The sequence below is a fragment of the Cydia strobilella genome, chromosome 2 (genome assembly GCF_947568885.1).
Source record: "Cydia strobilella chromosome 2, ilCydStro3.1, whole genome shotgun sequence".
Lineage (NCBI taxonomy): Eukaryota > Metazoa > Arthropoda > Insecta > Lepidoptera > Tortricidae > Cydia > Cydia strobilella.
The window spans coordinates 22,002,925-22,015,595 of NC_086042.1; the positions used below are offsets into that span (position 1 = coordinate 22,002,925).

The 12,671-nt window shown below is 38.9% G+C and overlaps 2 protein-coding genes across 2 annotated transcripts in view; one reads left to right on the forward strand and one right to left on the reverse strand.

The window, feature by feature from the left end:
• Nucleotides 1–1,442: 1,442 nt before the first annotated feature.
• Nucleotides 1,443–1,734, forward strand: LOC134755474 (small lysine-rich protein 1). Its single transcript, XM_063692028.1, has one exon. It carries the CDS (start codon nt 1,475–1,477, stop codon nt 1,721–1,723), a length of 249 nt encoding a protein of 82 aa, XP_063548098.1. The 5' UTR covers nt 1,443–1,474; the 3' UTR covers nt 1,724–1,734.
• Nucleotides 1,735–2,478: 744 nt separating this feature from the next.
• Nucleotides 2,479–12,671, reverse strand: part of LOC134753374 (probable 2-oxoglutarate dehydrogenase E1 component DHKTD1 homolog, mitochondrial) — a 44,100-nt gene continuing 33,907 nt past the window's right edge. Inside the window, exons 18-20 of the mRNA XM_063689264.1 lie at nt 5,773–5,961; nt 5,109–5,194; nt 2,479–3,771 (exon numbers count right to left, since the gene is read on the reverse strand). Of these exons, the coding sequence (XP_063545334.1) occupies nt 3,661–3,771; nt 5,109–5,194; nt 5,773–5,961 (386 nt within the window). The 3' untranslated portion in view covers nt 2,479–3,660. The remainder of the gene's footprint in view (nt 3,772–5,108; nt 5,195–5,772; nt 5,962–12,671) is intronic.

Below are 12,671 nucleotides of genomic sequence, written 5' to 3' on the forward strand. Positions count from 1 at the left end.
ACCTTTGCGCGTGCTATCTGCGCGCCTTACCTTTGCGCGTGCTATCTGCGCGCCTTACTGTGCGCGTGCTATCTGCGCGCCTTACCTTTGCGCGTGCTATCTGCGTGCCTTACCCTTGCGCGTGCTATCTGCGCGCCTTACTGTGCGCGCGCTACCAGCGCGCCTCACCTTGCGCGTGCTATCAGCGCGCCTATCCGTGTGCGTGCTCCTGCCTTGCGCGTGCTATTAGCGCGACTATAAACTTTATTTTATTCTTTTTGTAACCATCTGTTAGCGTGTCATATTTAGACAATAGCCGTTAAATAAAGAACCTACCCCTGTTATATCTATCTTTTCCTTTCTACCTCCTCACTCCCAGCTCCGTTACTCACTCCTCCAATATACGTGGAGGAGGGAGTAACGTGACAGTTGTAATAATAAGCCATTGTGGGCTATTTTATGTAACTTTCTTGTTGTTTTGGATTATTTTTGACCGATGTTAAATTTTGACAATGCCAATGCGTCAAAAATATGCCAATTTTTGGCTATGGGGGGGGGGGAGGCAAAGAGTATAATAATATATATATATATATAGTAAGGGGACACACACTAGATATATATCTAAAGTTAGTAAAGGTGGTAGCGATTCAAAGAGTAGTATAGTAGCGATTTCTGTTATTTTATTCCAGACAACCTACTTTTGCGTAAACTTGACTTCCGATTATGCAAAATACATCACTAGATGTCACTACAACTGGATATACGAGTAATGTTAAGGCATAAATACAACATTAAGAAGGTTGCATATAGGTACCTCGTTTGTCAAGGACTGTTTATTTATAATGTCGTTACCTACCTACTGTTGTTTACTATCAGACAAAAATAAATGTCGTAAACAGATCTATTAGTTATTCTGTGACATATATATGAGCTTATTTATTTTCTATTAATCTTTAGTTGTAGCTGATTAAAAATGGAGCATTCAGTAAACTAGAGTAGATTAAAATAGGGAAACTAGACTTCTAATGTTATAAAACCTGGAGGTTCAAAATTTTAATAGTGCTCGAGGAGGTTTAATAGGTATTATCGAAGGTAAAAAAATATACCATCCTTAGCTCTCATGACAAGTAGGTACGGCAACTAGCGATGAAAAGAAAAAGGCCTCTCAAATTTTGAAAATGAATTGGCGTAATTTTAATTTTGTTTACGAAAAACATATTCGATGGCACTGCAAAGATTGGTGCGATTAGATTCCGCCAAAGGCATCTGAGACTGAGACGAACTATTAGTGAGCATCTATGGAGGTAGTACGTGCGTAGACAAGACATATGTACAACCTATGCCTGAAATTCATCAGGCGGCAAAAAATCGCGGCCTGATATATTGGCATTGGCAGTTTTTCCTAGTCATAAATATTCTGGTTACCATGGCATTTTCACTAAACAGTATTTAATCGATTCTGCTTAGCTAGTGGCCACAGGCACTAAACATAATCATGGCTGGCAAAGGTAAAGGTAAGAAGAAAGAAAAGAAGGACAAGGAAGTAGGAGATAGTAAGAAGGCTAAGAAAAGTGGCGGGAGAGGCAAGAAAGGCAAGTCTAAGGGGAGATCTAACGTGGATATGTTGACTGACGCGGCGATGGACAACGTGTACTACGGGTGCCACAACGTGCAGGAACTTCTGCAAGCCAAGGGGTTCCATCCGCCGGACTTCAATAAGAAGAAAAAGAAGGGCAAGAAATAATGTTGTGTTGACTTATATTCAACTTGACCAAGATCAATTTGTTCTTTGCTGTTAAGGTGCCTACGTAAAACGTGTGATAGTATTCGTAGTAAAGTTTATTCTTTAGTTTATCATAGTACTTATTTTTGTTGTGCAATAAAGCTTAATATAAATAATACATTTTGGAATTTGATTACCGTTTGCCATTAATTGGCTTTTTGCCTTTAACCTTTTTCCAAGCATAGTACGATTTATCGACCAAATACGCGGCAAGCGCTAATAGAATTTCAACTTTAGCATTCCGATTTAAGGTTCAAATTATATTGCGCTTTCGGGAAATGTGACTTGTCTTCAAATGAAATGATATATATATATATTTCTCCTGGGTCGGCAACGCGCGTGTAATATCTCTGGTGTTGCAGGCGTTCATAGGCTACGGTAACTGCTTACCATCAGGCGGGCCGTATGCTTGATTGCCACCGACGTGGTATAAAAAAAAAAAAAAAAAAAAAAATGAATCATCAAAGCTGGATTAATTGGAGTATATTAGGATTTTTTTGGAAAACCTTGTGGATTGGTGCAGCCTGAAAAAGGGTTAATGCCCTACGACCCATTGACGAATAGAATAATATGGTATATGGTTTCGGTTTTCTAGTGGTAGTAGCCGGAAAGGTAATAAAATCTACTGACGTTATAATTTGAAAACTTTATTTATTACGGTAACAAAAATAATTACAACAATAATTTGCTTTGGAGTATTTAAAAAAGGTATAATTTATTTAAAAAAAAATCTGGTCTAGACTAGTTTAACTCAGTCCACTAGCAACCGATTGTAAGGCTGCGTCTTACGTAGGCGAACAACTCGCGAACGCGAAGCGAAGCGGCGCGGCGCGACGCGGCGGCCCACGCGGCGGCGCGGCGGCCAAGCGAATTAACCGCGAACGCGAAGCGGCGCGACGCGGCGAGGAAAAAACAAACCGTTGATATGTATGGAAGTGTCCTCAAACCGTATAAAAGTGTCCTAGGTGAGCGTTCTTCACGCGAAGCGGCGCGGCGCGGCGTGGCGCAATGCGATGGTCTTGTCTGAAGTGGGCGCGTCTATAATACACGTGCACGGAATGCTAAAAAGATATCAACCTTATTCTTATTTCATAAAGATTTTTGTATTGTGTGTTATTGTCATGAATTTTAAGAAATTCACAGCGAACTCACAATATTATAGTCGTAAGTGCCATATACATCATTGGCGCTTAAGTCCTTTATGCCAATTTCCGTGCATTTGATTATTTTTTTATTTCTTTTCCCTATAAATTACAGTAAAACCGATAAAAAATCATTTGTGAGTCGACTAATCAAATCCGGTATTTTACATGCGCCACGTCTCTAGCCGCGTCGTATTCGCGTCTAAAAATCAAATTGATTGATCGCGCCCGCTTCGCGCCGCGTCGCGCCGCTTCGCCCGACGTTCGCGTGCAAATCGCGCCGCTTCGCCCCGCGTCGCGTTCCCAACGAGATCGCTTACGTAGGACACTTCTATGGGTATCAAAGGATTGATTTAGCCGCGTCGCGCCGCTTCGCTTTGCGTTCGCGCGTTGTTCGCCTACGTAATACGCTACGGTAGTGCAACAAATTTAAAACATAATAACATTCAAACAGGGATCCCACTGGGATAGTGTTATTATGTACCTTATTTATAGAAATAGGTCTATAGGCTATATCGTTCGAAATTATCCCTAAGCACCTTAAAAATCTTTAAGTAAAATCTTATACAGTGTGTATAAAAAATTAAATGCATCTTTGTAATACCCTATCCGTTACATGTAATTGCAAAACAATTAGGTACCTAATAAGAAAGGATATGTTTGCATATATCCATTTTATAAATAACAATGTGAGTGGATATAAGAACGGAGTCTTATCGTTTTTCCCTTGAACTCTTGATTTGTAATCGGACAGCATCATTTGATGTTGTATAGCGGTTCTCGGAGGATATGTTCAACTTCCCTGCGGTGCAGCACGCCCGCTCCCACGGCAGGTGTCGGCGCCTCCGCTCGGCCCGCGTATACCAACTGGAAATTAATAAATCAAATAATACCATCTAAAGTGTGTATTTAAATATGTTATGTAAAAAAATTATAATGAGACGAAGTGTAAAATATTGTAACCGCTCTTGACAGCTGAAGTAGAAGTGTTTGGGAAACTGGATTTATCGCTTGACACCTACCAGGCGGAACAGCGCGACCTAATACAAAGTAAACATGTGTGGTTGTTTATCAATGGGATCAAAGATTCAATACGTTTTTTCGCCTACTTGTTGAATTTATTTTCATTTAATCGATATGCATGACTCGTATGCCGCATCACATCGGTTCGGGAAAATTGAGTAAAATTGGAAACGAGGTAACTCCTTATTACCTATTCATCTACATACTAAACTTTAATTAAATTTCTTCGACAAATGTTGCAAGTTATGTAACAATGAAGTTAATTTAAAATACTATGCGGAAGTTTGCAAGTTTTAGATCAGATATTGCTTTAGTTGCGCGAGTCAGCGCAAATTGAGCATTGACCCGGCAAAGATGAGTTTAATCAAGTTTACATCTAAATTTTTACATCCGACTTAGTACTTAGCTAGTTGACTGGCAGAATCTCTTAAAGCAATAGATTATAGATATTAGATATAGAGATTAATTAAGATAAGCTCTTAGCAATGAACATGTCACGGCGTCAAGTGTACTGGAGCTGTAACAATTCTGTTCACTCGTGTTTCAGCTCAGCTCAGCTCAGTATTTCTTTTCGCTTTAGTTGACGCACGAACAATTTATTACGAATCAAACGCACATAGTACCTACGTTCTTCAGACTTCAAATTTATATTCGGTTTCTAGAAACTTTTACATTCGTAGAACCAGGTCAATGCATTTATTTCACTGACCCTGCGTGTAAATATGAGAGCACCCAAATGTCGTTACGGAAACAGCGGCATAGACAAAGACATGCATACAAAATGCGGAGAATCATTTTCAGGGTTTCGCACTTTTAGGGTAAAAATCGGAACCCTATTAGTATTACTAAACATATGCTGCCCGTCCGTCTGTCTGTCAGTCAGCGGGCTCTTTCTCAAGAATCTTCATAGGTTTCTCAAAATGTTTTTATATTGCCATTGCCACCACAAAAAAGGGTGCTCTTACCTAATACAAGTAACGCATTTTTTTGTATTTCTAAATCGGTTAAACATAAACTTTTCAAACGGTGTGATAGTAAAGAAAAATATATTGCATTACAACTGGTCAAGGATTCAAGGAAAAATAAATAAATATTGTGTGCTGATACGGAACCCTCGGCGCGTGACTCGCAATTAGCCGATTTTTTGTTATCACGTAGCATTGTGCTAACGTTGTACCCACCTTTCTGCCTAATAAATTTTCAAATCGAGGTTTGACGAAAGTCCACGCTCCCATATTTCTATGTTCTTCTTGACTCCATATGAATTCTAAAAAAGGAAAAAGAGTAAATAAATTACTAGCGTTACCTTTATTGACATAGCTATAAAAGATACATATACGTATACAAAAGAAACTTATAGTTCACTATTTATCTGAATGTTTCTGATCGGCGTCGATCAGCTAATAACGATGGGCAAGTTTTCCTACACGGGCACGGGTGACTGTTTACTCTTCGTATTAGAAATATTCGCCGGCAGTGTAAACAACGATCACTCAACGATCAGTAATTAATATTTACACTGTATCATGTAGAAATCAATATACTGAATCTACGTCTAACATATACGTTTCTTGTGCGAGAAAATAGTCGCTCACTACATGCTTTATTGCCATCCACCGGACACGTAGCTAGAGTCCGTGTATGCAGAGTCTGCAACGAGTTTGACGCACCATAGTAAGGAAGTTAAATCTCCCAAGTAGGGAGAGGTATATATAGAGCAGAGAGGGTAACTAAGCACGATCGGATAAGTTTAGAAAGTTCTATATTTCCTTCTCCAGAGTCTATATGAGCATCATAAGTGAAAGAATTTCCTTTTTTTTCCTGTCGAGCTTGAGTGAGACTTACTTCTAGCATTGGCATATTTGTCGAGCTCGGCCTGCAGCGCCTGCAGCGGGAAGGGGCTGAGTGATTCCATCCTCACGATGGCTACATCTTCGATCCTGGCACGCACGCGCTCTTTATGCAGCTCGTAGTAATGTTTGCCGCTCACCAGGATCACCCGTTTCACTTTCAGGGGGTCGGCTAGTGGATCACCTGAAATGTTGTTATCATGGCAAATTGAAGAACGAAAGCTCTGAGTGGTACGACTGGCCAGAGCTGACCAAGGTAATGTTGCTAGCGAGAAATGCAAATTTCTGTAAAAAAAGTATGGTAGCCACTGAATATGTAATGTGTTGACAACGAAGGACCTGCATTTGGTCCATAGGCTGTCAAAACAATGAATCCTCATCTCGTAAATGAAGTACGGTTTCCGTTTCCCTTCAGCAGGCGTATTATAATCGCGTTAAAAAATTACAATAATATGTCATGACCAGGGACCGGACAACCCTTTCCGCGATAAAACCCTTTCAATGGGCGACACTTAAACACGGCTAACACTCTGAAAGACTTTCCCTTCTGAACTGCAAGCCCATTCATACCCCTACCTTTGACTAACCCTTACCGAAAAGCTAACCAAAAATAAGGCTAGCCCTTAATAAGGGTTACCCTTATCTTTAAGCGCTTTTTATAAAGGTTTCCCTTTGCGTGAAAGAGACAGGATTAGTATATATCTATTACGGTAGTGTATGAAAAGGAAAGAAAATACGTGCCTAGTCAAAGAACGCCGCCGTCGCCGCCGACGATCGCTCGGATTCGAAGTAATGTGTGCTTTATGAACAAGGTAGACGACTTAAATTAGCACGCTTATATGCTAAAAGGGAAGCCCTTTATAAGGCTAACCCTTATAAGCAATATGCAAGGTGTTGGTGAGCGGATGATAAGGGTTTTGTAAGGGTATTTGGGCTACCGATTACTCAAATGTAGTAGCTTTATATAAATTTTTTTTTTTATTTTATTTAAGAAACAAACAGTCGTTTACAAACAAGTTTACAAATATTTCTTAAATTAAGACCTGGAGTTTCATTATTGTATATAAATTGCAGTCTATAAAACAACAAAAACATAAAGTAGGTAGGTACTAGGTAGTAATAGTTTGAAGGTAGGTATAGGTAAAACTCACGAGAGCCGGCGGAAGATTTGTACTGAAACTGTAAATTATATCTAAAAGAAAATCCTCGCCGATTCTCGTGAATCGACCCATGAGTAGGTACAGGTAATAAAGTTAATAAGTAATGTAGGAATTAATAAGTAATGACATGATTTCTGGAAAGTGACATAAGTATACATAAGAAAAATTTACATAATTAATTAACTACCGAAAAACACATTTTAATGAATTAATGGAACAGTTAAACAAATCCAAATTATTAAGTTTTTCATTTTCGTTAAAAAGTTTACAAACACGTCTTATAAATACATTTCGTGCATAGCATGTTCTACTATAGGGAATGGAAAACATTTTTTTCTTCTGACAGTGGCGCTGACGTCTACGAGGAACTCTCAAACGTATTTGATGTAGTAGTGAGGGGACATCTAATACATTGTTCATAATTTTGAAAAGTAGGACAGAATCTACACAGTCTCGTCGACTAGCAAGAGTTTGGAGCTTATGATGTATCAGCGACTCGTTATAGTTAAGGTGAGTATGACCAGTTCTAAAATCGAGGGTTCTAACAAACTTTTTTTGTATTCGCTCCACTCTTTCAATATGAACATTATGATAGGGTTTCCATACTGCGCAGGCAAATTCTAGGTGGCTGCGAACAAAACTGTTAAAAAGGATTTTGTAAGTGACACTATTTTTAAATGGCTTTCCCACCCGTAAAATGAAACCTAGTTGTTTGTACGCCCTTTTTATAACCGATTCTAAATGAGGTATAAACGTTAGTTTTGAGTCCATAATAACTCCAAGATCGCGGATTTGTGTTACTCTACTCAGATTATTGTTGCCTAATGTGAAATTATAGTTAACATTATGTTTTTTCTTAGAAAAACTGATGACACAACATTTATTCAAGTTTAAAAATAAATTATTTTTAGTACAGAATGTCTCAAAATTTTTCAAATCATCTTGAAGCAAATAATAATCTTCAACAGAACTGATAATCTTATAAATTTTTGTATCATCTGCGTAGAGCAGCACTTTCGAGTTTTTAATATATTTATCTATGTCATTAATAAAAAGCGTAAACAGTAAAGGGCCTAAATGAGATCCCTGTGGTACTCCGGAACTAATAGACTTCCATTGAGAGGCGTAACCTGCTAGAACAACACATTGGCTCCGATTCTCTATATATGACTTTATCCAGCGGAATAAGTCTCCGTGTATTCCAAGGTGCCAAAGCTTGAGTAAAAGTGTATTGTGGCATATTTTGTCAAAAGCCTTGGCAAAATCTGTATACACGGCCTCTACACATGCGCCTCCATCCATCGCTACTAATATATCATTAGTGAAAGTCAATAGGTTAGTATCTACTGAACGACCTTTGTAGAAACCGTGTTGATTAAGGCTAATGTGATTTTTGACTACTTGGGAGAGTTGATTTGTGACTATCTTTTCGAAAATTTTGTTAAATTGGCATAATTTTGAAATCGGCCTATACTGTTCAATATTTTGGCTAACTTGACCCTTGGGGATTGGAGTTACGAAAGCTTTTTTCCAAATTTCAGGAACGAAACCAGTTTTAATGGATTTTTGGAAAAGAATAGTGAGTGGGGACGATAAGTTCGCTGAACAATTTTTAATAAAAATTGGGTGGATACCATCCGGGCCTGCACCTTTGTTGGTATTGATTGTGTTCAATATCCCGTGGACAATAGCACGGTCAATATATATACTGCTTGCGTCAATTAAGGGTTCAGTTGGTGGCACCAATGTATCAACTCGCAAATTAGTATCTGACGTTTCAAAAACGGAGTGAAAGTGATCATTAAATAAGTTACAAATTTCTGCACCGTCTGAGGTTGTGCGATCTTTATATTTCATAGTCTTAGGTATTTTATTTTTAGTATTAATCGACTTAATATACGACCAGAAATAATTTGGATATGATTTAATTTTGTTTTCCGCGTAGTATATATAACCGTTGTAGCATTGTAATTCCATTTTTTCTGCGCGTTTACGTAATATTTTAAAGGTCTCGTAGTCTAAAGGATTACGGTATTTTTTCCATAACCTATGGAACTTACGCTTTTCACTTAGCAACTTTTTTAATGGTTTGGTGTACCACACCGGGACGGAAGCTGACACATTAATCCTACGCCTAGGGATGTGATTATTAATAAGTTTATTTAAAATATCGTAGAATTTTGTAACACAGCCAGTCAAATCACTATTTTCAAAGAGTGAGTACCAGTTTATTTTAGATAATTCCAAGTTAATCTTGCTATAGTCACCACAGTTAAAATTATAAATAAAACTAGGAATCGGCTTAAGAGTGGGTTCAAATCTTAAAATTATATCTATGGTTAACGCTTTGTGGTGATTATCTTCAAGCGTGAGTGGCTGGTCGCAAGCAGCGACTGTACACTCTGTACTGCAAAAAATAAGGTCGAGAATGCGCTTGTTAACGTTATGTACACAATTAAATTGGTTTAATTCAGTAAATGATAAAAAATCGTGCATTATTCTTGTTGTGTAAGTGTGTCCCGTCATTAAAAGCATTCCCGGGGATGAATGAGCCAGCCACTCGGCCTCCGGTATATTAAAATCTCCGGTAATCAAAAACAAATCATTCGGCCTCTCAACAATAATTTGACTAGCTATTTCAAAAAATGAGGTTAGTGTATCCCTATGCCCAGTACCTTGAGGGATATAAATACAAGCTATATTGAAAAAGGATTGTTGTTGTGTATTGTGAGCGTTTCGTTCACACGGGTCGAGCGGGACAGACACCCATACACAATCACAATAGGCGCGCGGCGGCACTGGCCAATCGCGGTGCACCGGCTGGCAGCGCGCGCGCACCGCCACCGCTGAGCCACCGCCGCGCATCGCGCCGCTTTCCTCCGCCGACCGGTCGCATCGAAAAACATTAAAACTTGAATCAAAAAATTCTCCATCAAAAAAATCAGCAGTTAGCCAGGTTTCCGTCAAACAGATGAAGTCGTAGTCTGACTGAGCCACTTTAGAGAAAAACTCACTAGCTTTTGTTCGTAATCCCCTCACATTTTGGTAATAACCATTAAAAACAGTATTAGCCATTTTCATTTAGGAAAAAAGTTTCTAAACTTGATATTAGATTTATTAAGTACATAGCGCCAGTCAGAAATAATAAATAGGGGTTTAATTTTGACACATTGTTGTAGGTAAGGAAAAATATATTATAGTGTTGAATAATATATTTAAAAGACGTGCATGCACAGAATTTACGTAGCAGTACATAAAAAATATATCGACGTAATAAAATGTTTCCAATATTACTAGTGTTACGTTTATATAGTGTGTATTCAACGGCCATATAATGGAACATGCAATAATGATATTGAGTGCATTTTAAACCGGTGTAGAATGTGAATGTATATATCAAAATGTGAAACATGACAGAGGGATATAGGTACAACAATAGATATATAGCCGATAGTATTATAGTTATAGGTAGGCACTTGATCTTTTTGAGATCAGATTCGTTACTTATTATTATAACCTTACTTTGGTCGGTTTTTCGAACAAAAATTTTACAGTCGCGAATCCATAGATAAGAATAATTGTGTTCCAGCCTCAGTTGTCTAGCCTGCTTCAGTAATAACTTATTAGCTGGGGTCAGGTGGTCGCCGACGTACACAGCGGCGGCGGGCCCCGGCAGGCCGATGTCAGCTGTTGTCAGGCCGCGGCGCGCTCGCACGGCAACGAGTAATTCATTTTTACGATTTCGCTGCGTAAATCTAACAATAATGGCCGGCGGTCTGCTATTCTTTAGCGCTTCATCCTGGTTAGATTGGAAGCGGCGTACCCGGTGAATAACGTCAACATCACTGTTTCCTAGTTGAAAACCGACCTTGGTAGATATGTCACGAAGGATGGTCATTAAGTTTTCTCCCTTGGAGTACGGTATGCCAGAGATCTCCAAATTATTGAGCATTGAGTATTGTCTGTTTGAGTTATTTTCGATGACTAAGCGATTAATAGTTTCCTGAGCTTCATCAAGAGATTTTGTCATTGTAGTTGCAGAGGCAATTTTTTTCTCGGCCGAAGTAATTCTATTCTCAAAATCAGACAAGCTGGCATTAACATGCGATTGTGTCTCCTTAATGCTTTCTGAGAGTGACTTAAATTCACTTAATTGATCTCGAATTTCTTCCCTAATGGGACGTAGTTCGTTAGAGATGAACACCTTCAATTGATTGCTAACTTGCATGAGGAAACTAGACATTTGGGCTTGTAGGACGTCTTCAACGACGTCCCGGACGTCGTCCTTGGAAACCGGGTCTTTTGGGGATGCCGATGCCGGGGGGGAGTTCGGAGCGACTCGTTTGTTTCGTCTTGTAAGCGAGTTTTGACGAACTAGGGAGCTTTCTTTCCTGCCCTGCCTGCCTTTGTTGCAGGTACACGTAGTGCACGACCAGTCTGCAGGAAGATTTAGCTTTGACGGGTCCTGATTCAAGGCCGCGGCCAAGCAGGCCAAGTGATAGGCCTGGTCGCACGATGAGCAGTTAGCGACGTCCTCATCTGCATTAACATTCTCGCAACAAACTATCTTTGAGCCTGACATAGCGTTTATGACGAAAATTGCATACAAGTATAAAACTACAACAGATTTTTTGGCATATAATTCGAGGGTAAACACTGTAAGCAGCACACCCGGTGCACTTTAAAACAACAATGCACGAAACTGTCGATTGCCTCCCTCGCGCGAAGAAAGTCGTAAGCGCGGCCGATTTCGAATACGCTTACGCGTTCGTGTCAATAAGTCCAATCAACTCGTGATTTCTTCTGTAATTATTCACCCCAATCACTAAAATTGATCAGCACACATAGTAGAACACTTATTAAGCACTAATATGAACAATCCAGGTTTCGTAAGTTACTATTTCCCATTAAAAACCAAATAATTTATCAGAAAAAATACAACAACGTCCGCACGCTCCGTATCGTATTACTATGATATTATATAAGGGTTTTTAAAAGCAAAACAAAGGGTTTCGTCTGGCAAAGGGTATGGTGAGTTAAGCCTTATGCAATACCCTTATAAAACCCCGATAAGGGATAGCGGGCCGGTCCCTGGTCACATGACTTTCTGACATTGCGCGCTAGTAAGAGACGTACTTAAATAGGCTATTTGACTAATCTTTGAAAATGGTTTTAATTGATTGTTTATGACTTAATAATTACACTACATTGATATTTCCGTGAAATTTACTGTATTTATTTATTTATTTAATCTTTATTGCACAAAAGAAAATACAATCGTACAAAAGGCGGACTTAATGCTATGAGGCATTCTCTACCAGTCAACCTTCGGGCAAAGCAGATAATTTGTAGGCGGTGCAACATAGTGATTACATATATACAAGTATAGTTAAATAATGGATAGGCATAGACATACATACATATATATGTATATATAATATTCATATAAATACATACAATATACATACATACAAATACATAAGATATCAGATGAAACTTTCAAAACAGAAACACTAAGAATTCATCGTTCTGCCAGCAAAGTACTCACGTAAGGATTTTTTAAATGCAAATCTATTCGGACACTGTCTAATTTTAACAGGGAGACTATTCCAAAGGCGAGCTGCCTGAATAGAGAAAGAATAGGACATGAAACCTGTTCGGTGAGATGGTATGGACAAAGAAAGGTTGCCAGTAGAGCGAAGTTGACGGACACGAGAAACACCATAGTAGTTGA

Excerpts from the sequence above, each read along its gene's own strand:
- LOC134755474 (XM_063692028.1), top strand. The coding sequence starts at position 1,475 with ATGGCTGGCAAAGGTAAAGGTAAGAAGAAAGAAAAGAAGGACAAGGAA.